Consider the following 27,116-nt stretch of genomic DNA (forward strand, 5'->3'; position numbering starts at 1 on the left):
TTTTTGTTTCATTTCGATTTATTTTTTAAGTCTTTAGGAAAAAAGAATGAAAAATATGAAAGAAAAACTTTAAATCAAAACAATTGAAACATTTCAGCATGAATATTAGACAGTTGAGTTCCAGTATCTGATGGATTCCTCACAAAAATGACGCTAGGAGATTTGTTTCAGATTTTTCCAGTCAGAAACTTCCTGTTGTTCATTTTGTACTTTAAACTTACACAAACACAAAGATTACACATTAGGGAGAAAAATGAAGGTACATTAATGAGGAAAAGCATTTAAAGGGAACCAAAGATATCAATTACTACAACTTAAGTGTCAAAATGTTCGTCTCTTATTTTCATTTTGAACTTGAAACACATTAAAAACAATTATGGAGAATATTAAAGGTTGATTAGAGGTTTACCAGGATGAAAACAGGAGGCATTAGGATGTGTTGTTGTTGCAGCATCAGTCTCTCTACTACAACCTCAGTCTCACGTGTGCATGCTTTCTGTGCAGGCATGCACACACATCAGTGAAGACACCCAGCAGGACAGCAGGAGTTGGTCTGCAGGAGGGCACAAAGCAGCTAATGTATGCAGACTAAACCAGTTTAAAGATCGCCCCACACTGGTGTGTAGTAAGGCATGAGCTGACTCCATGATCTAACACTATGCTCCATGTCAGTGTGCATGAAACTGATGATGAAACTAGACCAACCCAGTGGTTCCCAAACCTTCATTTCTGTCCCAGTTAAACCTCCACGAAACAGACCCAGTCTCCAAAGGCTCCAACAGCATAAAGACAGCCTAGAGGTCCCACAGAGACCCCACTAATGCAAACGTAAACCCTTTAAACAGGCGAGACATCGTGAGAGCCAACAACCTTACAGTTGTGATGAAGGGGTAAAGACAGCATACTTTGAAAAACAAGAATATAATTTAAATCAGAATAAAAAGTAGAGGATCTATGATAGAGCCATGTGGAACTCCACAAACACCGTTTGGCCCCGCCCCCTTCTTCCACTGAAGGGTATTTTTACAGGTTTCAGGTTTTTGATACTCTCAATGACCTTGATGGTTACTGCATTTCTGTACATGTGTTACGCTATAGAACCCAAAAATATATTTATATCAGATTGTAAACATATTTATTCTGTAATGTTAGACAAATAAACAAAGACTGGCTCACTGGAACCTCAGGGACGTTATTAAACTGCAGTGCTGCTTAGTTTGGGAACCACTGGATCAAGATCAGGCCAAATAATTTGACCTTTTTTCACATAATTGAGATATTTGGTAGGTAGCAGAGGGGAAAATCACTTTCCCATAAGTTTTGATCAGACTTGTTACCATGGTCACTGTGAGCCACAAAGTCTTACTTTATGTGACGGAGTGACAAACCACACGTAGCTCATCTCTCACAACAATTTAGTCAAAGTCAAACTTAAAGCAGCTATTTTAACGTTTTTCTTCACTGCTTTCAAAAATCAATCGAACTTTTCACTGAATGAAAAAGGAGAAACTTCCTTTTGTTCTGAAACGTGAGGCAGCGTTGTGTTCAAAGTTCGAACCATCCAACCTAACCTAAAGCCACTGCTGCTATGGTTAACACAAGGGTGTCTGAATGGCGGCAGGAAACAGAAGCTTGCACGCCGCCGTCTGCTCAGGCCGACTCCTGCAGGTAGTAGTAGGTGGCGGCAGACAGCAGCGCGCCGCCCAGCGGGACAAGGACAAAGGCGGCGCACCTCCTCCACCACCTTGCCGCCTTTGAGCGCTCGTCGTCCACCTCCTCCCTTCTACCCCGCTTCTTGTTCCTCCGCCCTCCTCGCTGCTGCCGCTTCTCGAACGCCTCCAGCTCCTCCTGCACAATAACACAGTTCAAACCCAACAGCTGGACTCCGACCACATCAACTCAGCATCCACCGTCATCACTCGCAGCTATTATTAGCTTTACATGTTGAACGTTTGAAAGTCTGAACCTCATCCAGGTGGAACGGCATGAAACTCACCTGAAGCTTCCTCTGCTCCTCCTCCTGAGCCGCTCTTTGCTCCGCCTCCTTCAGCTAAACGCACAAACACACGCAGAGTGTCAGTGTTTGTGTGTCCAGGTGTGAATCACTCAGTCTGTACAGGTGTGTGTTTATACCTGGCTGACTTTCTTCTGCTGCTCTCTGCAGACGTCGTCACACTCAACAGCAAACTGAGCCGACAGCGAGCACAGCACCTCCTACACACACACACACACACACACACACACACACACAGACACACACACACACACACACACACACACACACAAAGCTAATGTCAGAGTCCTGCAGAGTGGAAATTGTTCTGCTTTATGCCTGGAAAAAACCAACTTTTCCATATTTCGTTCCAGATGCTGCAGAGAGTAAATGTATTTGTCTCTGCAGGTGTGAAACTCTCTCTCTTATTTGAACACACTGAAGTCAGATCACATCACAGAGGCAGAGCCTTCAGTTTTCAGGCCCCTCTTCTGTGGAACCAGCTTCCAGTTTGGATTCAGGAGACAGACACTATCGCTACTTTCAAGATTAGGCTTCAAACTTTCCTTTTTGCTAAAGCATATAGTTAGGGCTGGACCAGGTGACCCTGAATCCTCTACAGCTCCACTGTCGACCCCTCAAACATCCAAATGTGAATGTTTTTACCTTTTTAATGTAGGAAATACTGTTGGAAATATGTTGTACCTGCACACAAATCAGTAGATTAGAGGTTGTGACTGTTTTCTAAACTGCTGAGAGTGACAGAGTGAGCCTTAATTGAACTCGCAATACCAGACATTAGAGGTGGGAATCACCAAACATCCCACGATACGATATTATCACGATACTTAACGCACGATACGATATTGTTGCAATTTTTAAAAATATTTTGCGATATTCAGATTCTGTACATAAAGGTAAACTTTATCAATATTCATTTTATCTAATATCAAAGTCTCACACTCAGTCTTTCTCTCATTTCAGTTTTATTGTTGACAAACTGAACGGTTTGTATTACAGTCTAGTCCAACTTAACTGAATCAACCATCTGGTACAATTATAGCTATTCTGAACTATGCAGTTTATGAAAACTATGCAGCCCCTTCAGCAACTGAAGAATTTGAAAGTAAATTAAAACAAAATATAATTTTACATTAAATAAAAAAGTTTAAACTTAATTAAAATAAAACATGTCTTAAATTAAAATAAGTAAACTGTCATGTTTATTGCTGCCATAAACAAGTTAAACACATTTGGACAGTGAAGGAATGTCAGGATTCTTGCTCAGAAAAAGGATCAACATGCTCTGAAGTCAGAGCACAAAAACCTTTTTGTAACAAAATATCGATTTCTGCTGTCCCTGTATCGACACATTATTAGCAAACAAAATATCACCATACTACACAGTATCGATTTTTTCCCCACCCCTACCAGACATCCTCCTCAAAGTTAAATATAGACAACCAAAATATCCATAACTCCACCAGTGAAATCGTCTATCCAACCACGAATCTAATGAGTGATTATTTTTGCTTTTTCTGGGTAAATTAAACATGAAGGAATCGTTTATAGGATTTCCACTGAAGAAATTACTGAATGAGACTTTACTGATGCTCTATCATGACTGATAGTGTCATAAGTAGAGAGTCAACCTTCTCATCCTGACAGACGTCCACAGTTACATCATCATCAAAAACACTGCACAGGTATTCCTAATAAAGTGGCCACAGTGCTTCTGGTTTTACCTTCTTGATCCTCTTGCAGGGACACCGGAGCTTCACCTTCTGCTGACACGTCTCCTCACACACACCTGGATGGCACACCTGCTTACAGCGATGGCCACAGCTCAGCTGCACACACACACACACACACACACACACACACACACACACACACACACACAGATTAATTGTGCTGCTGTAGCGAGGCAAACTTCAGCTCTGTCCAAGACAAACATGAAGCAACCGTCGAACAGTGAAATGAAACACTGGCTCCGCCCCGACGGTCGCTTTGATCCTTTCGCGGTGGAGGAAACGTCACCACCGTCAGCTGGACCGCAGCTTGTATCGGACTCACATAAACTAAAGGCTGAAACTCAAACAAGTTTTTTTTGTGGTTTCTTTCATGTTTTGAAACGATTGTGAAGAGTTTCAACATCTCCAGACGAGACGAGCCGACTTCTGGATTTATTTCTTTTAACCCGGCGAAGTCCAAGCCAGCGTCTGACGTCTTTGATGGTTAGCAGCACAGAAAACACTGAAGCTGGAGTTTGTTTTCATGAACGCGCTGACGTCACAGACGCCACCTCTGTGCCAGATACCTCCACCTGGACGTTTGTAATGCTGACATCAGCAGCAGCCACACACTGGGTGCACAGACAGAGAGGATGTGGAGGTGAACTCAAATCCTCATGCTTTTCAACTTCTGTACGACATGAAAAAAAGAAATGTTTGCTAAGTTTTCTTTTTCTTCTGTAGTGATTTATGAAAACACACCGCCACTGCTGCAGGACTTCACAGGGTTACACCGATCGACACGCTGAAACAAACATCTGAAGGGTCTTTAAACACTTTGTTTCTTACTTCATGGGAACATTTTTCAGATCAGCCGCCTGAACGGAGAGAAAATCGAACTGAGAGGCTGAAACCTGCAGAAGAAGAGAGTGTAAACACCACAGCGCTGCGGCCGCTGCATGTTTGTTATTCCTGCTGTGTGTGTGTGTGTGTCTGTGTGTGTGTGCGTGCGTAAGTGTGTCTTGGCTCTTCAGAGCTGAATGAAAACAGTGTTCTGACAGAAGGACGCACACGAACCGCCACTGCTCAAACATTTTACTTGTGTGTGTTTAAGTCACAGAATGAAAACACTAAATCACTCCCAGGTGAAAGAAAGCACGAGTTTGAGAGCGAGACTGTTGGTGTTCAGCTGGCGCCACACGGCTAACGATGTGGATTATTGACCGTTGATAGGAGGAGGGAGAAAAACAGAAGAAGAAAAGAGGAAAGGAGCAAGAAAGGAAAGAGCTGGGACCTGCAGAGCGGTCACACTTTAATGGCACTCAAAGGCTGATAAACTAGTCCCATGATGCACTGGGGCCCTTAGGGAGGACACCACAGACGCAGTGGGGCCGGTGCTCATACCTCTTTGGGACACTGGTTGTTGCAGGAGCTCAGGGCCTCCTTGGTCTGCTCGTCGGCTGCGGTCAGCTTCCTGCAGAGAGAGCGATCGATCGGTCAGCAGTAACACTTTTAGTTCACACACGTTTTATTAGTGATGAGCTGCTGATCCCCTGGAGCTCACAGCAGCCTCTGTGTTCACGCTGCTGCACAGTGACACTAGCTGAGCGTCGCTACCTGCAGACGGGCTCTGACACACCTGGAGCAGGAACAGCGACGCTCTCAGGCCGCCCTCTTTAAAGCCTGCTGACACAGCTTCACTGATCCAGGCCTCACCTGAGCAGCACTCACCTTTGACCTTTGTGTTTCACACGCATCGTCGGGCCTTCTTCTCACAGCCTGAATTAGTTCATAACTCGCATGCTGATAAGACAGACGCAGATCTCTGTCTGAGTATTGCAAGCCCCGATCCAGCCCTCAACAGCATCGCCCTGATGCAGTGAACCGACTGCTCAGAACGTCTTGTGAAGCTCGACGTCGCAGTTAAAAACATCCAGCTGGAACAAGCCTGGACTTGCCTCACGGCACGGTTTGGAAACCACAGCTGGAAGTGAGTTGAGCCCTACAGAAAACCACTTCACACTTGTTCTGTTGTTGTGTTTTGCGCCTCAGGGCCACCGAAGACTCGGGAGATGTTCCAGATCTGTTGCCGAGTGTCTGAGTTTGTGCCAGACTTTAAGAAGAACTTCAGTTTCCTCTTAAACAAACACGCCTCATACAGACATTATTTTACACGTGAAGGTCGGCAAGAGTGTTTCAATTAAATCTTCTATTGACATATAAGTAAGACCACAGAGTTACAGTCCTGTGCAAGTGTTAACCCTTTAAGACCTACCATAGAACCAAGTCCGCCAGAGCTTATATTATATTTTTACATGCTGTGGAGCCATTTTTGGGAGCATTTCAAGTTGCTATACATCAATACAACCATTACAGCCTAATTTTTAATAATATGTCTGCATTAAGTGCATAGTAATTACATAAATTGCAAAAAAGTGCAATAAACTACAAAAAAATTGAAAATGGTTTTTGTTTTTTTAACATATATTTCTAGTTAGAGAAATTTAAGAGGCTTATCCCTCAAAACTGTAAATACAAAAAAGTTGCACAAAATAGTTTCCCACCACAGGAAATTTATTTTGAGTGTCTTCATAGTTTTATTTTTGAAATACACCAATTTTTATACACTGCAGGAAAAACGAAAATAAATATTATAATGCAAATTAGCAAAAAAGCAGCATATGCATCAAAATAAACTATTTCCAGCAGTGCAATATGAGTCCTAAGCATCCCAGAAACCACACAGAAAGTCATAAAGTCAAAGATAACTTTTAAAAACACCAGTATAGGCTCATGAGGCCCTGATGGTAAAAAACGACATTTCCGCAAAAATGACGTCACTTCCGGTTTCGGGCAGGTCATGGCGGACATGTGATAGTTCGCGCTGACGTCTATTGTAACGTAGGAAGTGTTACAAACAGCTGATCGGATCGGCAAAGCGTGTTTCTGGAATATTATGTTTTTGTTGCTGCAAGTGCTTTTTATGCAGTTTTTGCAAAACTCTATGTGGAAGGAAACTGTGACCGAGGACAAGCTGATGGCATAAGATGTAAGTACAACTCCTCCGGTTTCATATGCAAAAAAAAATTATTGTGCTAGCTCACGTGGTTGCAGAGCTACCGGGATTTAAAAATAGTTACACAAAACAGAGCGTGCTGCTCCGACCGGCTTTAAAGGGTTAAACCAGCCCACACTTTGTTGTCAGGTTTAAAGAAGCAATGAAAGGTCTTAAATAATCAGGCCACATCTGATCTTAATGAGCTTAGAGAACTGTAGCATCCATTAGAGCACCCTGGGTGTTTCATCTTTCCTCACTATGTGTTTGCCACCTCTATCCATTGAATTATTCCTTTTTATTAATCTCCGGCTCTCCCTCAGCTTGTCTTCATCCTCACACCTCTCACAGATGCCCCCCTCCCAGAGTCTGGCTCTTATTTGTTAAACCCCTAAGCACTGATCTGTAAATCATTCCAGTGCTGTGACTACACGTAACAGAAAACAAAGAACCAAATTTAAATGGCGTCTTTGTTCCCTAAAAAACAATCACACATCACTCGCTCTCATTCCTTTAGTTGAATCTGTGAAAAATGCCAAAGATAAAACAGTTTTACGGACATCAAATGGGATTTTTGTACCAACAAGGTGATTCCCAAAGAGCTATTAGCTGAAAGCTTGGCATATCTCAGCACGCTGCACAGTGTGTCCTTAAAGAAGGAAACAAGTGGAGGACAAAAGAAGAAGTGGCAGACCTAAAAAGCTGCAGCAGATGGACGGTGTCTGAGCGCCACACAGGGCCTGTCGCTTCCCCTCATCCAGCTACACGTTTTGATAAATCACCGTCGCACATTTTCCAAGAAAAACAAAGAACGATGGGTGACGCGAGGCTTCTTACACAGCACTGATATCAGGCTCTGTCACTCAGCTGGCTCCCTCTCCATATAAAACACTGATATTACTTCTCTTTAAACGCATTAACATCGACCATCCTGTTAGTCTCAAGCATTTTTGTTCCTTCTGCTTCAAATTATGCAGCAAGAAGCTTTGATTTAAAACGAGGAAGTTAAGAAAAGAAAAAGCTTCTGATGAGTCTGTCACCTTTACACAGCAGTCGTGACTTTATCGCGCTTTGTTTCGTCATTTCAAACGAGGCCGGTCATGTTTCCAGTCATGCCATCACTCACTTTGTTTACATCATGTGTTCATGTGTGTGTTTGTACTGACGTGCACTCCACGTAGAGCAGGCTGATCTTGCAGTGGCACCGCTGGCGGATCATCTGGCTGCAGGGGGGGCAGGCGCCTGGGTGACAGGGGCGGGGGCAAGAGTGGGGGCAGCCGGATGGGCGGGGCTTAGAGCAACCCTCCTCACACACCTCACACTGCAGAGAGATGAGATCAGGTGAAGCAACCAGTAGGATTACTGTGAATAACAAACACCAGGACACGTCACAGTTTCTCACAGCTCGCGGAGTTCCACAGGGCTCTGTTATCGATCCTCTAGCTTTTAATTACTAAAATATATACATGCTTGCAAAAGCATAAGGTGCATACTTAACAACTGTACTCTATAAATTACCCGTTTACATTTTAATTGTGCTTACAGATTGTATTATTAAGGGCCTGGCTTCTGTAACTGACAGGTGGATGATGACATCAGCTAGTTGGAGTCCCTGGACGTGACCTCGGCGCATCGGAGCATTTTTAATGCAATTATCTGACCAATAACATGGCTGCTGTGTTTAACTTTACCAACAGGTGGTTCAAGACGTCTGAGCTCCAGTTTTGGTGAAATTCGAGGATTTTATTTGAATATTAGAGCACCAGCTACCAGGTTTCTGTGCGATGGCAGCCTGTGGATCCAGGAAAAAAGTCCAGAATCCAATGGGTAGAGTCATAGTGGCTATTAGTGGAGACTCAAAATTAAACACAATATTTCAAGGATGTTTGTGATCATACTGGATGATGTTTTATTGGTGACTGTAGCTTTACTAGTGCAAACAAAAACAAGGGGATTTTCTGTTACTGATGAAGTCTAAGTGTGAATGTATTGCTACAAGGTGCCGCCGGCAGCAGCATCACATCCTGTAGTCCAGGTTGTGTTTTCAGTAAAGCTCCACCAACGCTCGCTGGGTCAGTAGTTTCCTGCTTCACAGCCCAGTTGTGCTCAGTGGTGTGTTTGTTGTTTCCACCTTCAGCAGGAGGACTTTTCTTAGATGTTACACTTTTGTGGACGTATCCAAAGTAGCTGTGTTTTTTCTAAATTGCCGCTGGAGGCTGACTCACTGTCAGAGCTGCTATTGTTGTACCTGCCAGGAAATGTGAATATATACTTAAAAATATCTGCAGTGGTGTTATCGTGACTTATGTGCCCTAGCAGCTACATCCATCTGTTATATACAGTCTCTGGGGACCACCCAGAGTTTGGTGCCGGTCTCGAGTGGCTGACAGAGGAACAGCAGTTTCTGTTGGTGCCATCGTTCATCAGATTTCATTAACAGACATCTAAACAAGCTCCTTACTGGATTGCTGCTGTTAACCAGATGACACTCTCTGCTGCAGGAGTGGTTGCCGCAGGTCAGAGGTCGTCCGCAGGGTCGCTTGCAGGAGAAACGACCCCGACGATGACACGGCACCGGGCTGACCTGCCAAGCACAAACAGAGTTCAGCACAGACCCTCCATCGTTAGCTCTGATGACCTCGTCTGGAGGTGAACGAGCGCCTGTATATGAGTGTGTTGAATACCAAACGACTAAATGAGATGAAACGCAAGAGAATTAAAAGAGCGAGAGAGATACAGAGAAGGACAAAGCAGATGAATAGGAGGAGGAAGGAGTGAATGAGGAAGAGGAGGTCAGAAGGACAAACTAATAATGAACAGCGTTTGGAACGAGGGAACATGATGGAAAGGAAAACATTAAGGAGGGGAAGGACGGTGGGAAAGTAGGACAGATAAAAAGAGGAGTGCAGGGAGGAAGTGATAAATCTACAAAGACAGATACGTGGAGCCTTCGTGCTACGCTGGAAACGAGTGTCGATGACCACAGAGGAAGAAGTGCTGAAAGCGTTAAACTGCATCATCGTCAGTACAGTTTAAAGAAACAGAAGAAGAGTGAAGATGGAGGCTGTGACCAGGCTGGCTCTTACCTCGTGTTCTCCAAAACAGGCCCTGAAAGACAAAAACAAAGACTCACTGCACCGCTCACCTCCACTCATTATTCACACCGTCCTCGTTAGGGTTCAAATGTTTACTGTAATCACTCAAACTCAACGTTCGCTCGTTTGCAGACGATCAGATACTCAAAGTCTGTGCAGTTTTATGAAATTCTGAAATTGTTCCACAATTTGTAGATGCAGTTTATTTCCTCCAATCAATCTGCCTCTATAAGATGCTCTTCTCGTACCCACTCATGTCACTGACCTGCTGCAAAACAACCTGATCATCTCTAACACCCCCCTCCAGCTGATCATCTCTAACATCCCCCTCCAGCTGATCATCTCTAACATCTCCCTCCAGCTGATCATCTCTAACATCTCCCTCCAGCTGATCATCTCTAACATCCCCCTCCAGCTGATCATGCCTAACATCCCCCTCCAGCTGATCATCTCTAACATCTCCCTCCAGCTGATCATCTCTAACATCCCCCTCCAGCTGATCATGCCTAACATCTCCCTCCAGCTGATCATCTCTAACATCCCCCTCCAGCTGATCATCTCTAACATCCCCCTCCAGCTGATCATCTCTAACACCTCCCTCCAGCTGATCATGCCTAACACCTCCCTCCAGCTGTTCTCTTTTGTTGGGACGACGTGTTGGTGCCAAATTCACTACAATATTTAGAATATTTTTCATTAGATTTTGATTAAAAAAAATAAGAAATAATAAGAAAATCTGTTTAAACAAACAACTTGGATATGGTTTTATGATCACAGCATTCTGCTTATTGTGAGTCCAGACTTCTCGTAAACATTTTTTAGCCGTTTGGGGCTTTTTCCTTTAACTTTGCTTTTTATTTTAACCTTAAACGTATCCACCCGTTACAGGCATCCATTCACTTCCATTCATCTGATTTATTTCCATATTTTCCAGTGGACGAAGAGACTGACAGTGACCTTAGAAAAGATGTAATCACAACGGGCAGAAGCAGCTGGAGGTCGAGGGATGATGAGAGACGTGATGGAGGAAAACAAAAATAAATAAAATCATTGACTTAAATTGAGTTTGGCTTTTTATATACGTCATCTTATTTTGACTTCGTTACTATGTTCAATTAGTATTTTAATGGCTGAATTGTTTTATTTTAATGTGCACTGAAGTCAGAATGGACTTTACTGCATTTTTATTTTCTTTTATAATGTTTACAGAACATCACGGGGGGGTTGGGTTGAAATGTGCAGAGCTCGGCTGTTGGTTGATTACCAAACGCTTCCTGTTTTTCCGTCAGGCACAGATGAAGACAAAGTGTTGACGCTGCTTTGTTTGGCTTGCTGAGTTGCTCCAATGCTGTTCTTTCCACATTTTTAATGAACTTTTATCACATTTTTGCACATTATCCATCGACTTCCATGCATCTAATTTATCTCCATATTTACACTTGTCTCGTCAGTTTTACATCACAGTCCATCACTTCTCTCACATAAAGTCCCTTCGCTCCCATTCTTCCCATTTACTTCCATATTTTCCAGTTGGTCCACAGCATCACTTAGTTTATCTGATACTTTTTTCACATTGTAAAACCACATTTGCTTATCATCCCTTCGTTTCCACCCATCAATTTAAAATCACCCACTTTCCAGCTGCTCATGCTTTTACTATCACTTGAAACTTCATCTATTCCATCCTTTCTTTTGCGAGCATCCTTGTTATTTGTATATTTCCCAGCTGCCTCAGCTTCTGCTCCGCTCATTAACTTTATTCCGGTTAGCGGCTCACATCTTGTCACTACTGTGAACAAAGATACTAAAGACCATCCACTCACCATATATTCTCCAGCTCACTCTATTAAACTCCATTTATTCTACTTAATTTCAAACATGTGTCTGTTTTGTTTTTACCAACTTCAATCACTTTTTTAAATGATCCATTTACTTTGGCTCATTACGCGCCGACCTTACGTCACCTCGGTCACTTCACGTAAACGCTGTGTGATGGTTTCAACTCAATCGACTTCCACCATTCACGGCCGCTTTGTCACATCACATGATCACTTTCTGGCACATTTTTAGAAAACGTGACTGAATCTGCGCGACCCCCGGTTCATTTGTGTTCGCTTTGCCTCGACATGCCGACGCAGAGCCGCGGACGACCGGCTCCAGCACAAGTTTGACTCAACATCGTGTGTGTGTGTAGGGGGGATACAGCAGTGCAACAGCAACTCTAAGGCTCACAGTGGTTCTCACGCACCCACACAGATGGCTGATGTTGGTTGTTGACTGCGTCACTGAGCTGCAGGCAGCTGGCAGGCGGAGTGTTTTTTAATCTCAGGTCTAATGATTCGTGACGGGACCAAAGCACCTCGGTGTGTGTGTGGGTGTGATTTCTGTGTGTGTTTAGGTGTTCTGGGCACCACATGATGAAAACACTTTAATTATTTAAAAGGCCTCCAGCTCCTCGGTTCGGCGTCTGCAGGGAGCCCGGCGCGTTACATCATGTTTTACATATTCATTGAAATCTAATTTAAGGAAATGTGAACCACTGTGAGCTCGCCCCGGCACAGAAACACTTTGATTTTCTGGTTCTGCACATGTTCAATGTTCTGGAAAGTAAACCGATCCACGTTTGCTTCTTTGGCGATGCTGATCAGAAACATGTGACCACGTTTTCTTCGCCGCTCTGCAGCAAATGTTTGCCTTTCATGGACACGCGGCTCAATTCTAAAAGGAAAAACACTTTTCTGAGACCAGGTTCATATGGTGGCGGGAAGCGTGCACTATGAAGCAGGTTCAACATGTCCAGGACATCTTTCTGTTATCTGGGCTCTTTTACTGCGACATGACGCTGGTTGTCAGCCTAAAGACGAGTATGAATTACAAACTCCATTTAAAAGAAAACGTGAGTGAAAAGCTGTCGTTAAACAGACTGAAGCACCGGCCAGTAAAGTCCACCAACCAGTCATTCTAACTTTCATTCACAAAGAGATTCACGTCGGGAATATACGCTTTTCCCCAAGCGACCGCTGGTTGTCATGGATGCCTGACAGGTCTCTGTGTGATGCTGCTGAGGATAACAGAACCAGTTTAAACGTGTACAACATTAAGATGTTTTCAAACACTCTGACGAACAGAAAAAAAACAGGGTAAGATTCCTCCTAACCGTCTCTGACCATCTACAATCTTCCAGAAATGGTGATGCTATTTTCCATAGATCTGATTGGTCAGTAGGTGGTGATGTCATACCTGTTAACCTCTTATCTAAAGTACGACCTACACTGGAGCAGGATAGATGTTAACTCAACAACCACTAATCTGTGTTAGAGTTCACGTCTACCTGCTGCTGTGATCAAGAAGAAAGAGTGTGTGTGTCTTACGTCGGTAGGGGGACTTGGCATGGCGGGCAGGGCAGAGCCTTCTTGACAAACGCGGGTTCAGACGGCTGCTCCCACGGTCCGGCTAAGTGAACCTAAACCACACGGAGAAAAAACTTGTTGGTGACACTTTGTCCTCTGTGTTTTCTCTCCGAGAGGAAACGGGACATTTCCTGCTTTATGGAGCTCGCGATGTCGATAAGATGTTTGACAACAACGCTCGCAAACACACAGAAGTATGTGCTCGAGTCCACGGCGTCCAGATCTGAATAAAAAGTACTTCAGCTTCAGCTTTAAGCACCAAAACTCTGAGAACATCTGCAGATCATTAAAGACGCACTCAGATTTATGAATTATATTTCATACTAACAATCTAAATCTGGAAAGTAACTAAACCACGATACATGTGCAGTGTCACACAAAGTGAAACTTCCTGCTAAATCTGACTGTATAAGAAACAGGAAATGGAAGTAATAAAGTATTTAGTTACTTTCCAGTAAAGCAGTCGTTGTTTTTATTCGTTCAATTCACTTTTAAAGCTCTGAAATGATTCTGGTGATTGATTCTCTTTAACACAAAGACTCTGGAAACTAAAATGTTGATGTAAAAGTTACTTTTACATCAGCGCTTTCAGAGTTTCAGAGTAAAAGCATCTGAAGTCACAGCTGTTGCCTCATGTGTTTGCTGGTTTTGTCAGAGGTCAGCAGGCTGCAGATCCCAGAGAAACAACGAGGACCTGAGCTGGTCCTTTACCTGCTGGGACTTGACCAGCACCACGTCGTGGCAGTGCTGCGGGCAGGTGTGGCTGCAGCTGGGCAGCGGCAGCAGGCAGGGCTGCTTGCAGGGGGGGCAGGTGCCGGGGTGGCAGCGGTGAGCCTCTCGGGTCGGGTGGTGGCAGGACGGAGGACACCTGAGGAGCAGATGAAACGTTAGTGAGACTCTAATTCCTGCTTTTCTTTTCTGCCCGTAGCCAAAGCCAACAGGAGCAGCTCGTTACGGGTCAACGATCGGCCTCGTTACAGCAGAGCACGATGAATAAGAGTGAAAACAATTTAAACTCAGTTAAAGCAGAACCCGCTGTGGCCCTCACGCACGTTTTAATCAAAGCTCTCAGGAGACGTTGCATAACTGCAGAACTGTTATTTAAGACTGCAGGAAAACAGGAGTGCTGCACTTTTAACCTCCTCGCTGCAGGTTTGCCCTCAGCATCTAAAGCACAGGTGTGTGTGTGTGGTTACCTGCAGGCCTCCTTGCAGCGAGGTGGCTTGGTGGTCCTCTCGCGGCCACAGGGGACGACAAGGACCGTGGAGCCGCACGTACACCGGACCTCCACCGACTCTGGACACGGATAACAGCTGCCTGAGGCAGAGAGGGCGACATTAAAGGGCAAATTCAGTCATCTTCAGATAAACCGGGGGGAACATGATCATCAGTAACAGAGTTTATATATCCTGCGCTGAGCTGAGCAGACCGCCCACCTGTAAGCTACACAGATATAATTAATATTATTAATTATGATTACAGAAAGCATTCCCTCATCTGGTTTTGTCTAATATGTTTAGTAATATTCCTACAAACAAATTCATGACAAACACGTCTCTGAGTCTTTCCTGTTCAGCAATCAGATAAACTGCTGCTGTGTGAGACGTTGGCAGGTCTGCCTGCACGGCGTCAGTCGACACTCACTGCTGTGAAGACTTCCATTAAAATAACACCGAATGTTTGGCAGCAGATAGGACCGAGTGGGAGACTCGTGTCTCACAGCTTGTGCTGATAAAACCTGAACAGCAGATGCTTTTCCTTCTAAAGGAGCGATGTCCAAACCAGGAGCTTATTTTTAGACTGTGGTGCAGGAGAACATCTGTAGTGCCATCGATGGACAAAGTAACGTAGGCTGAACTTAAAGGGGACATCTTCTTGGGCTGCAGCTGGTGGTGCTAGTTTTGTTCTGCACTGGGAGCTCGATGTTTGCTCGGGCTGATGTGAAGAGGTTAGAACAGGTTCATGAGCCGATCACAGAGGCTGCAGAGCAGAACAAAGACAACCAGCTGCAAGATTGAGTTCCTCTGCAAGATGACAGACTCAACCAACCAGCTGAATCTGGTTATCTGTGTCTTCCTGTGTCTTCCACCCAAACCACGAGCACCACTCAACCCTTTAGCAACCAACAACCTCGGCCTTAGACTCGGAGGTGCCAGCCGGTTTGACTTTGACGTAAACTACCCAAGTGCAGGTCAGAGGTCACTGCTTGATGACCTGTGCCCCTACCAAATGAAGGCTGTCCTGAAATATCCTGAAAGCAGGCAGCCTGGTGGAGTCCTGCAGCCCAGCGAAGACGCAGCCGATTATGTCGGCCTGTTATTTACTTGTTGCAAAGAAATCAGCGATTAAATCTCTGCAGAGGAAAAACTTGAATCACTGACTGAAGAAAACATGTCCTCCCCTAACACCACAAACAGGATCCACATCTGTGGGAAACATCGTTCCCACTGAAGTGATGTCAAAAAGTAAACATGGGGTTGGGTGGTTTTATAGTTTCCATAGTTACACCAGTCACAACATCAAAGTTTGCCTCTGCAGGTCAAACTAAACCGAACTGATGCCTCAAAGTTTGCAGCCTCACACACACACACACACACACGCAGCTGTTATCTGTTTAGCAATGCGTTGGCAGTGCTGCAACCTTCTCCCTGCTCCCTCTTGAAAGGTCAGAGCAGCCAATCAGCACGCAGTCGCACCAATAAATTGACTTTAATCTATTCAGCCAATCAAGAAGCGGATGGATGAATAAATTATCTGTTATCGCCCAATCAGGTAACAATAGACGCAGGAAGCTGTTCTGTTATTCAAACGCAGACACACACAGAGCTGAATGTTCGGGAAAAAGTTGACCTCTGTTTCCTGCTGATCGTCATTAATTCCCTTTATCAAAGACTCGAGAGTGTGTGTGTTTTTTCCTGTGCTATCAGCTGGAAGAAATGTCAGCGCGCACACACACACACACACACACACACACAGTCTCTTAAGTAGGCCAGAACTCCTCAGTTTGACCTCTCACCTTCATCCAGCTGTGAATCCTTCAACACTTCACAGCCTATCTGACAGACAGGGATGTGATGTGATGTGACGTGTGTGTGTGTGTGTGTGTGTGTGTGTGTGTGTGAGAAGTTTGAGGTCCGTCCATGTCTGCTCAGAGACTCAAACTTTCTTTACTGCTGGCCCCTAAACGTGTTTGTTTAACACAGGTAGTCTGACTGCTGGAGCCTCCGGTGGACACTAGAGGAACTGCAGCTGTTACATCAGCACTGACTTCAGTCTCAGCTGAATGTTGGGAAACGTACGTCTGTCTTTAAAGCAATAAATGCAAATGAACCTGAGCCTGTTACCAAATGAATCACTGATCCATTCATTCCAACTGATTTGAATGCCGCTGTGATTCTGCACAACCTAAATGTAATCAGATTACTTACCTTGGTGACAGACTGAGGGACACTTGTGGTTCCGACAGCCCAGGGTTCGGCCGCAGCTTTGGTCGCAGGGGGGACAGTTACCGGGGCAACACTGAAACACAAAGCATTGTGGGAAACAGGTTTAACTCTGAGGCGCTTCTTCTTCTACTTCTTTAATACAGGCGACCGCAGCTCGTCCTGCTCTGCTGTTTGGCGCCAAAATCATCAAACATGTGCAACACACGTCATCACGTCGTGTTCTTTCACACAGCTGTGAGTAACTCTGTTCAGGACTAACAGAGGTGGAGTTTTGCACCCTAAAGGTCATCTCACGAGAGAAAGCGCCGGTCCCCGCCACCATGCAGCCTCCGTCAGGTGATAAGGAGCTTTTATTATGGAAATGGAACTTCCTGTGATTGAATGCATCAAAGGTCGTATGAGCTCCGCCCATTTTCAGCTCTGCTCATTGAAGAAGCTGCAGGTTTCTGACTCCCTGTGAGTTCAGGTGTAACTGGGACTCCCATGTAGCTGGACTGGAGTTTGGCACAATCCATTTTCCAGCTTTAAAATCCTGTAAATGTCACGTCTCCACTGAGAAAGAGATTTTCACGCTGACGTTATAAACACTCTGCTGGGTCAGACGGAGCAGAGGGGTCTCAGGTGGCGGACACCAGCTGCTGCTAACCATCTTCCACAGCTTCATAAACATCTTTTACTTCCACGAACTGTGGAACTACACAAAGAGCCACTGTGGGCTTTCACGGGGGGGCACGCTGCTGAGGAGCAAACAGACGAAGTCGATTTATGAGATAAAACGAGGAGTTTGATGGGAAAATGAAAGCTAACGAGATCGTTTTATAAAAGAGCAGGTGCAATAACATTTACGGTGCCAGAAAAAAGGGAAAATCTGCAGCTGTTTGGGCTTTATTAAGTATTTAAATCCTGCTGGTACCAAACAACAGTTTGAGCCACAGAATGAGACAGCGAACATTAAAATGACTGAAAGCACCCGTTTACATCTGAGCAGGTGGAAACGCCCCGTTGGCCCCACGGGTCTGATAGCGGGCGGATTATTAAACCTCATCATGTCACATGTCAGACGTGGCGTCAGACAACCTTTCCCTATCAGATCAAACTCGGATCAGATGCCATCAGGGTGACATTTACGCCACAAAAACAATCAAAGCGAGACACCGGGACGAAAGCGCGGGGTTCCCTCTTCATTCGGTGCTCAGACGTTTCATCAATCCTGCGCCGAGCTCGCCTTCGCTCTCCGAGACCTTTAATCCACCAGAGAAGAGGAAGACGGAGGTATGAAGGCTCTTACGTGTGTCGTTATGCAACCAGCCGTCACTGCATTTAACACCGAGACGCCGACCCGAGACAATAACAACTCCAGAGGCTCCAGATGTTTCACTGCAGGAACCATCAGAGGATTTGGTGAAACATTAATGTGATCGCACTCAGAGTGGAACAAATCTGAGACGCTACACACTGAGTGGGCGATCCACACACACCCACACGTCCTCTGGGTCTAACTGTTCCTGCCTGCTGCATCACTTCCTCACCGTTATTCTGATTCCCACCTGTGCAGACTCACAGTTTGTACCCTAGAGGCCTTTGTGTAGGAGTTTTACTGGTGACGTTCTGCTTGTTTTGTGGTATAAATCAAGCGTACCTGCTTTCTTTATAGCCGTGCTGTTTCACTGCTTCATAAAAACTCAAATTCGCTGAGTTCAGTCGATCTGGAGCCAAGATGAAAGGCTCAGTTTCCCACATACGGATTAAATCCAGGACCACAAACCTTGAAGAAAGTTTTGTTTTATCTAGTCGTGTGTGGGAACCTGCTGAAGGTGAACCAGGAGGATCACTAACAGCTGTCTCCAGCTGCAGGTGGCTGCAGCTCTCTGTCGCCCTCTGCTGGTTACTGTGCTGCTCAGCTTCATTTGAATTGTTTCACATTAATGACTAAAATAATCCTGATAATCTGGAAGCCCAGACTTGAGCTGAAACAGGTGAAGCATGTCCTGCAGGTGTGAGTTCGTGCAGACTGAAGCTGGACTGACCTTCCTCCTGCACTGGTGTCTCTGACAGTTCCTGGTTTTGGGACACTTGGAGTCGCACAGGTATTCTTTATGACACGCCATCTGCTTCCTGTATCGCCCACACCTGCACTCCTTCTCCACCTCCTGCAGAGACACAGAGCGGGCTCAGCGTGTGTGTCTGTGCACATGTGTGATCGGTGTGTGTGTGTGTGTGTGTCAGACCTGTCTGCAGGTCTCGCAGCTCCCTCGGTGACACCTCATTGAACAGGTGTGCTTCAAACACGCCAGACGGCGATCGCACGTGTCGCCGCATGGCTGCACTTCCTCTGTACACGGCAGAGACGACTCTACACACACACACACACACACACACACACACTTAGTAAACAGTAGCATGCAGTGAAAGCCTGTGTGTGTTTGCGTGAGCACTCACTGGTCTTTCCGCATGGACACGTCCTGCTGACGGAGCGAGGACACGGAGGACAGTCGCCGTCACAGCACGCCTCCTCACAGGTGTGGTTCCCACAGGAGAGCGGAGCGCCGCACACCTGCGACAGGTGACAGGTGATGAGAGGAGGCGGGGCTTCCTGCTCTCAGAATAAAACTAAACGCATCAGATGAACCACACGGTTTCCACAGCTTTAACCCTTTAAAACCGGTCTGAGCAGCACGCTCCGTTTTGCGTAACTATTTTTAAATCCCGGTAGCTCTGCAACCACGTGAGCGCAATAATTCTTTTTGCATATGAAACCGGAGGAGTTGTACTTACATCTTATGCCATCAGCTTGTCCTCGGTCACAGTTTCCTTCCACATAAAGCTTTGCAAAAACTGCATAAAAAGCACTTGCAGCAACAAAAACATAATATTCCAGAAACACACTTTGCCGATCCGATCAGCTGTTCGTAACACTTCCTACGTCCATCAGCGCGAACTATCGCATGTCCGCCATGACCTGCCCGAAACCGGAAGTGACGTCATTTTCGCGGAAATTTATTTATTTTTTTACCATCAGGGCCTCATGAGCCTATACTGGTGTTTTTAAAAGTTATGTTTGACTTTATGACTTTCTGTGTCGTTTCTGGGATGCTTAGGACTCATATTGCACTGCTGGAAATAGTTTATTTTGATGCATATGCTGCTTTTTTGCAAATTTGCATCATAATATTTATTTTCGTTTTTCCTGCAGTGTATAAAAATTGGTGTATTTCAAAAATAAAACTATGAAGACACTCAAAATAAATTTCCTGTGGTGGGAAACTATTTGTGCAACTTTTTTGTATTTACAGTTTTGAGGGATAAGCCTCTTAAATTTCTCTAACTAGAAATATATGTTAAAAAAACAAAAACAATTTTACAGTTTTTTTGTAGTTTATTGCACTTTTTTGCAATTTATGTAATTACTATGCACTTAATGCAGACATATTATTAAAATTTAGGCTGTAATGGTTGTATTGATGTATAGCAACTTGAAATGCTCCCAAAAATGGCTCCACAGCATGTAAAAATATAATATAAGCTCTGGCGGACTTGGTTCTATGGTAGGTCTTAAAGGGTTAATGACTTATGTTACACTTTCTGACCCGGCGAGCAAAGACCACACAGAACATCTCGTCTGGAACATCTGGAGATTCTGGCAATAAACAATCACACAAATCCAGCTGTGCGCTGCTGCAAACACACCTGCTGGCAGGTCCAGCGGGGGCTGGCGCAGGGCCTCTCTGCCTTCTCTCTGCCGCACACACACTTCTGAACGCTGACTCTGGGACAGGGCGCGCACTCTGACACACACAGGAGAGGGAGGGGGGGCTTTCAGTGAAGCTTCACACATGACTGTGTGTGTGAGAGTGTGTGTGTGTGTGAGAGTGTGTGTACCTGTGTGACACGGCTGTGAACAGGTGTGCTGTTTGCAGAGCAACAACTTTCCACACGGCTGCTGACACGACCAGGCCTGCAGAGAGAGCACACGGTGAGCGTGTCACCAACATCCGCAGCACGCTGTAAACCTGCAGATTGTGAGGCTCACCTTGTTGCTACAGCGACGGGGGAGGGGCTGTGCTTTGCCACACAGACAAGACACCGACACCATCTTTGGACACGGAGGGCAGGGCCCTGAAACACACAGCGTTAAGAACATTTCCACGCTCAGAGCTGTTTGTGTGACGTGTTTACTGAGGATGTAAAACTGTAAAGCTGCTCGTCCTCAAAGCCCAGTTTTTGAGGATTTCCAGGATAACTCCATTTATCCTTCTGCATTTATTTTCCATGCTGCTTATTGTTTACAAATGGAGATATACTAAACTGCAAGTAAAACAATAAATCATTTCTGCTCTGGGACTCTTCACCTGCATCCTGCTCCAACGTGATTGGTCAGGAGCACCAAAACCCTCCAGGTTAATGAGACATCTACATTTTCATGATTAGCACTCAGGTCGGTCGCTCGGCAATACTAGAATCTGTGATATGAAATATTTTCACGAGTCCAAAACAATTACACACACTGCTTGTGTATTTTCTCTATGCTCTTGTGTGGAGGGGAAATTGGTAAAGGTGGGTTCAGAGAGTAGCTACAGCTGATAGAACTGATCTGCATTATGTTACTTAAGTAAGTGTGTGTGTGTGTGGGGGGGGGGTTACCGGGGTGACAGAGCAGCAGGCAGGTGTGTCCACAGGCAGGTTTGAGCTCCTTCTGACAGATGGAGCCGCACGAGTGAGGAACCAGCCACGGATCAGCTGGAGGATCCTGAAGCTTCCCACAGTAACACGTGTACCTGAACACACCACAAAAAAGCTTTTAAACTCTGAAGTTTACAGCCAACATTTATTTTTTTAATTCAGTGTCTTCAACACACCGACCTGTGCCATGTGATGTGTTTAAAACTTTCTGATTAGTGATTATTTACTGAGATAAAAGATTAAAGACAGAAAATCCTCAGCTGGGAAGAACCCAGTCAGCAGAAACACAACAGCTGACTAAAAGAGACACAGAGACGTGCTTAAACTTTTAAAGTGACTGAAACTAAACTGAAAACTACAAAAAAAAAACTATATGTAATATAAATTAAGCATTTCTAACAGTAAATACTGAGATTGAAGCACAAACAGCATGAAACTACAGTAAGTGTGGAGTGTGGCTCCCCCTGCTGGAGAGCAGCAGCAGCACATCTGCGTTGTGTGAAGCTGGTCAGCGTTCACATGAGATACAACAAAGTGGTTACATTTGCTCTTTCTCTCCAACCTATGGGGCGATCAATCCTGCAGCAGGTGGGAAGTTACAGACACTTCATCGTCAGAGCTCACGTCCAAATAACCTCCCACAACTGCAGCTCAGACTCCTAAATGGCCCAAAAGCTCCAAAAGGCACCAACAGCACGAACAATAGCAGCCACCTGTCAGTCAAAGAGGCCACGCCCCCAACAATAACAACTTCCAGCCTTAATATAGTTTAAACTGAAAAAAGTGAACCAAAACATCTTTGTATCAGAATGTCAACATGTTTATCTGTAAATGTTAACATGGGCCTGAGTGAACATTAGAAGGTATTTCAGTGCTTCAGTGTTCAAGATCAAAGTCACTCATGGATTTAACTCTAAACTTTGATTAAACACAGGAAACAAAAAATATCAATAAAATTAAAAAAATCAATAAAAAAAGAGTACAAGTTATAAAATCGTTTACAGAAAGAACTGAAAACTGAATAAAACAGAAAACTGTGGAAAGACAAACGATACTGAGGATACAGGAACACTAAGCAGCATCACCTCACAATGATCGCATGAAAGTTTTGTAGGGATTTTGACATTAATAACCGTCAGATTCAACGACCGTGTAACACCTCCAGCAGGGAGGACAGAAAGTGCTGAATGAACTTCAGATACTTAAAATGTGAAACCTTAAAATCAAAGAATTTAAACGTCTGTGCTCATATTCTTGGAGCCTGTTAGGAGTCGGTGGGGCGAGCTCTCACTAATACTTTCAATAAAACAACATTTCACATTTATATTTAACACGTTTGAGTCAAAATATCAAATATCTGTACTTTAGCCATATTTGCTTCAGCCTGTGGGGATGAAACATGAACTCAAGCACTCACATGTTACAATATCCAACTTTACAGCCAGGAAAGCTGTTCATACGCCTTTTATAACAGCTGTACAGGGGAAACAACCAGAAGCTTCACAGAGTGTTTGTGGAGTTCTACAGGGCTCTATTATTGGTCCTCTACTTTTTAAAAAAAAAAACCTCACCTCTTTAAATTGTATTAAGGCTAGGGCTGCTCAATTAATCGACTTTTAATCACGATTACGATCTGGGCTTTCAACGATCATTAAAAATGACTGAGCCGATTATTAGCCCCTCCCTCGTGCTTTACTCTCGCGCTGCTCCGTGTGGCAAATCGAGCGCACCTCTCTGCATTTCGAACACGTGTCACAACAATTAAGAGGACCCGAGGGAAGCTCGGAAAAGCTCAGCAGAAGTTATTTGGAGAGGAGAGTGACTGCTGTTGGTTGAAAAGAGGTAAAAAAAACTTCAGTGGTGTGGAAACATTATGGGTTCAGTCAGACGTGGATCAAGTAGACACAGTGTGTAAACTTTGCTACAGTGTCGTAGCTGCACCACAGAGCAACACTGCAAAGTTCACTAAACATAGATGTTTACATTTTTCATTTATTTTTTATATTGCAAACATTTGCACTGTTATCAGTATTTGCACTATTTTATAATATTTTTTAAAGTCATTATTCAACACATTGTTATTGTTAAATAAATATCGTCAAATAATCGAGATCTCAATTTCAGTGAAAATAATCATGATTATCATTTTTGCCATAATCGAGCAGCCCTAATTAAGGCTTAAAGTTTGCATTATTATTGGTGTGTCTTTTTTTAATGACACAGGCAGCTATAGCTGTTAGGTAACTGGAGTGCACGATTTGAACCTCTGCACTGTGTTTGTGCTGTTTTAATGCAATTATCTGACCACATTATCGCTTAATGTTTGTTTTTAATGCTACTTGATTATGTTACTGTTAAAGTGAATCTGATGATAATGCAGATGTAGCAGATTTGCAGGGTGGATTTAGCACTGAGCGTGGCCTGTGGTAACTCTAAAGGGCGGGTCAATAAAACTGGGCACATAGGATAAAGAAATCAAACGTACCTGTTGGGGGTGGCACTGGGCGGATACTCTGCACGGCACTTTGGACTGAGGGGAGACAATCAGACACATTAACTGATGATTATTTCCTTACAACCAACCAATTAATTAACAAATGTCTGCCTGATGAAACATTAGACGACTCCATTATACAGACAAGTTTAGCTAGTACACAGAAACCACAAAGAGGAAAACCAAAAAAAAAACAACTATTTCCAACAATCAATTTTAAACACAAATGGAACTTTCCTCTGGTTAGACACAGTGTGGTTTTATCAGTAATTAGTTCCATTTAAAACCATGTAATTGTGCTGAAGATTCACCCTCATGCCAAATATTATTTAACCCTCGCCCGTGTTTATGGATTTATCACGTTGGGCTCTAGTGGTAGTGGAAGCTTTTGTTCCTCACCAGGGCCACGGGTGCTGCTTCTGACCAAAGTCTTCATCAGTGACTGAGGAGACGAGGAAGACCGAGTCTTTGGCCCACTTCTGGATGCAGGGCAGGTGGAAGAGGGAGAAACAGCTGGAGCAGCTCCACACCTGGACGCACACAGATATCAGAGTTCAGTCTCCCTCTCTGGTCCTTTTAATATTCATAAGATTTTAAAACAAACTGTGTAAAGAGCACATCACATTACAGCCAATCACACAACTTCACAGGTTTGTAGAAACACTGGAAAAAGTCACTACAGCTGAGACTCATGGGTAATGTAGTATTATCTACTAGTAGTGGTTGACTAGAGGAGAAGTGATGAAAGCGAACAGTCTCCAGGGTCAAAAGTAGTTCACTAACTTTTACACAGAAACATCTTGAAGTGACCAAAGTGACCCCAGACACCTCTCCAAGATATTTACTTAAACCTTTTACATAAATACAATCAAGAAGAAAAAACTAAAGAGAAAAAGACAAGATGGAACAATTCTTTTTAAAAATCACAAAAACCTGAGAACTTCTGACTTTGTGAGATCTGCTTCTACGAATGTGACAAAAGGAGAAAATCTGCCTCAAGCTGTCGTTAAATGTTCTTCAGAAACCAGAGAGGAGACGTCAGATCAGTGAAATCAACACACAGTGAGATCAAAGTGTGTGTGCACGCGTCTCACCGCCTGTGTCCTCTTCACCGAGGCGATGCAGATCAGACAGGTGAGCGCTCCGGACTGAAACAGGTCGCTGACGTACTGACCGGTCCTCTGCAGGCCAGTGGCATCCCCACCTACACACACACACACACACACACACACACACACACACACACACACAGGGAGTGAGCGGGAATACCACAACATCTGCGCAGCTTCATATCAGGCTCACCTTACTGAGCCAATTAAACCATTTGACCAGTTGATCTTCACAGTGGTGTTGCCACGGCAATGCCTGGCTGCTCACCTGTCTGGTCGGTGTAGGTGGTGAAGGCGGACGCCAGGATCTTCCCTCTCTTTCCTTCCTTGTGGTCTCCATCATCGATGCTGTTGTCGTCTTCATCAGAGGAGGAGGAGCTGAAGTGGCTCTCGACCAATCGCTGAGCAGCAGCCTGGTTGGATTTCCTGATCTCCTCAAACTTGGATTGGACAGCCAAACCTGAGGACCACAGGGAAGAATTAATAAACTCACACAGCTGATAGCTGGAGTTGGTTCACGGAGTGTTTCATCACCGTGCGGAGGTTCAGGCGCAGAGCCCATCTTCGTCCTGACTCCTCTTCCCGTAGCAGTGCCTGGCCTCTCTCTCTCCTTCTGCAGGGGTCGTGACCTTTCAACCTGAGCCTCCTGACTCCGGCCTCGCCCGCGGCCCTGCTGTCGCCAGGCGGGCTCCATGGCAACTGCCTCACTGCCTCTACAGAGAGCAACATGTGTGAGAAATGATTGAAAGAAGGATTCACACACACAAGTTTGCTCTACGCAAGTTTACCCACAATGCACCTTCTGAGATTTTCTCAGTACTACAACTCAGCCTCCACCAGGATTTACTCTGAGGGTGCAAATACTGGATGGCTTCATCAAATCCTCAAAAGTTCGTTTTTGGACACAAACAATGGCTCAGGTGAGAACTTTTCACTGATCTGACTGACTTTGTATGGATGCAGCAGCTTAAGAGTTTCCTCTGTAGCATCAAACACGTTATAACCAGCAGACACACACCAATACTCTTCTCTGGTGTAGACATAGAATGAGAGCATTGATATATGCACAATTTTAAACGATTACAGTACTTTTGGCCTTGCATGCATTTAACCAGTTATCACCTCTCTCAGGAACTTTAAGTGTTCAGCTTTGAGCCCGACGTCTGCAGATGTTGCCACTCATTCATGTTTATCTGTCTCTGCAGCAGCAGCGTGCCTTTGTTAGTGGATTTAATGCTGCAGAGGTAAATTAGCAGATTTTTGGCTGGACCCTGGTTTGCGCATTAGGGCACGTTTCCACGCAGCAGAGGGGTTTTATACGTGATTCGGAGCTGCCTCAGCCTCACCGGAGGCTCTGCGCAGCCTCAGCATCTCTCTCCTCAGGTGCTCACAGCTGCCTGACACCTTCACCTGACACCTGGCTGGGTCTTTAGCGGTTACCTGACTACCCCAGCTGTCCCGCTGAGTCACAGCGACACGAAGCCGGACTGTCTCTCTCTCCGCCCGTGCACCTGACCGCTGCACCTGAGCACGTACACAGCAACACGTTTACACCGCGCGCGCTCACGTTAAAGGCCAAATTCACTTCAAAAGTGCTGCTAGCCGGCTAGCTGCAGCAACCCAACTGCCATTCAAACTCCAAGAAAAACCAGGCGGAAACAAGCGTCACTTCCGGTAAACAACATTCACCAAACTCTAATTATCCACAGAAGCTTCCGGAATGTTAACATTTAACTCCAAATTCAATCAGAAAACCTCATTTAATGAGCAGTTATGAGCTAAACACACCTCAACACTCAGCACAGTGGAGTCAGGTGCCTGATTGTCATGCGTAGTGCAACGCGGTGCATGCCGGTTCTTGTAGTTCTCACAACCAAACGACGTCTGTTTAGTGATTTATCCAGGAGTAAAACTACATATCCCACAACCTCACACACACGCACACGTGTACGCAAACGCACACACATACGTGTCACTGCACAGCTTCAACTTTAGTTACTTTTTGTTTTTTTGGTTGTTAATTTATTTCGATCATGTAAACAATATAAAAAGCTCATTTAGGGCTAGGGTCTTAGATCAATAATACAAAAATGTGATCAAC

The 27,116-nt window shown here is 44.7% G+C and overlaps 1 protein-coding gene across 4 annotated transcripts; it reads right to left on the bottom strand.

Annotated features, from left to right (window-relative positions):
* On the bottom strand, positions 1–26,895 carry nfxl1 (nuclear transcription factor, X-box binding-like 1). 4 transcript variants are annotated; one of them, XM_085154952.1, is made up of 25 exons: positions 26,804–26,895; positions 25,550–25,728; positions 25,284–25,475; positions 25,001–25,110; positions 24,306–24,436; positions 23,898–23,942; positions 21,374–21,507; positions 20,763–20,848; positions 20,612–20,687; positions 20,420–20,517; positions 19,172–19,286; positions 18,961–19,085; positions 18,760–18,882; positions 16,715–16,805; positions 14,483–14,603; positions 13,998–14,154; positions 13,248–13,339; positions 9,868–9,889; positions 9,243–9,365; positions 7,948–8,102; positions 5,131–5,200; positions 3,739–3,843; positions 2,134–2,214; positions 1,997–2,050; positions 1–1,848 (listed from the first exon to the last, which is right to left on the bottom strand). In XM_085154952.1, exons 2-25 carry the CDS (start codon positions 25,707–25,709, stop codon positions 1,651–1,653), a joined length of 2,664 nt encoding a protein of 887 aa, XP_085011078.1. In that variant the 5' UTR covers positions 25,710–25,728; positions 26,804–26,895; the 3' UTR covers positions 1–1,650. The 4 variants fall into 4 exon arrangements, with proteins under 4 accessions (XP_085011078.1, XP_085011079.1, XP_085011077.1 ...); XM_085154953.1 differs by having other exon boundaries at positions 26,583–26,857; XM_085154951.1 differs by having other exon boundaries at positions 26,456–26,857.
* Positions 26,896–27,116: the final 221 nt, after the last annotated feature.

This window comes from Neolamprologus multifasciatus, chromosome 3 (assembly GCF_963576455.1).
Source record: "Neolamprologus multifasciatus chromosome 3, fNeoMul1.2, whole genome shotgun sequence".
Taxonomy (NCBI): Eukaryota; Metazoa; Chordata; class Actinopteri; order Cichliformes; family Cichlidae; genus Neolamprologus; species Neolamprologus multifasciatus.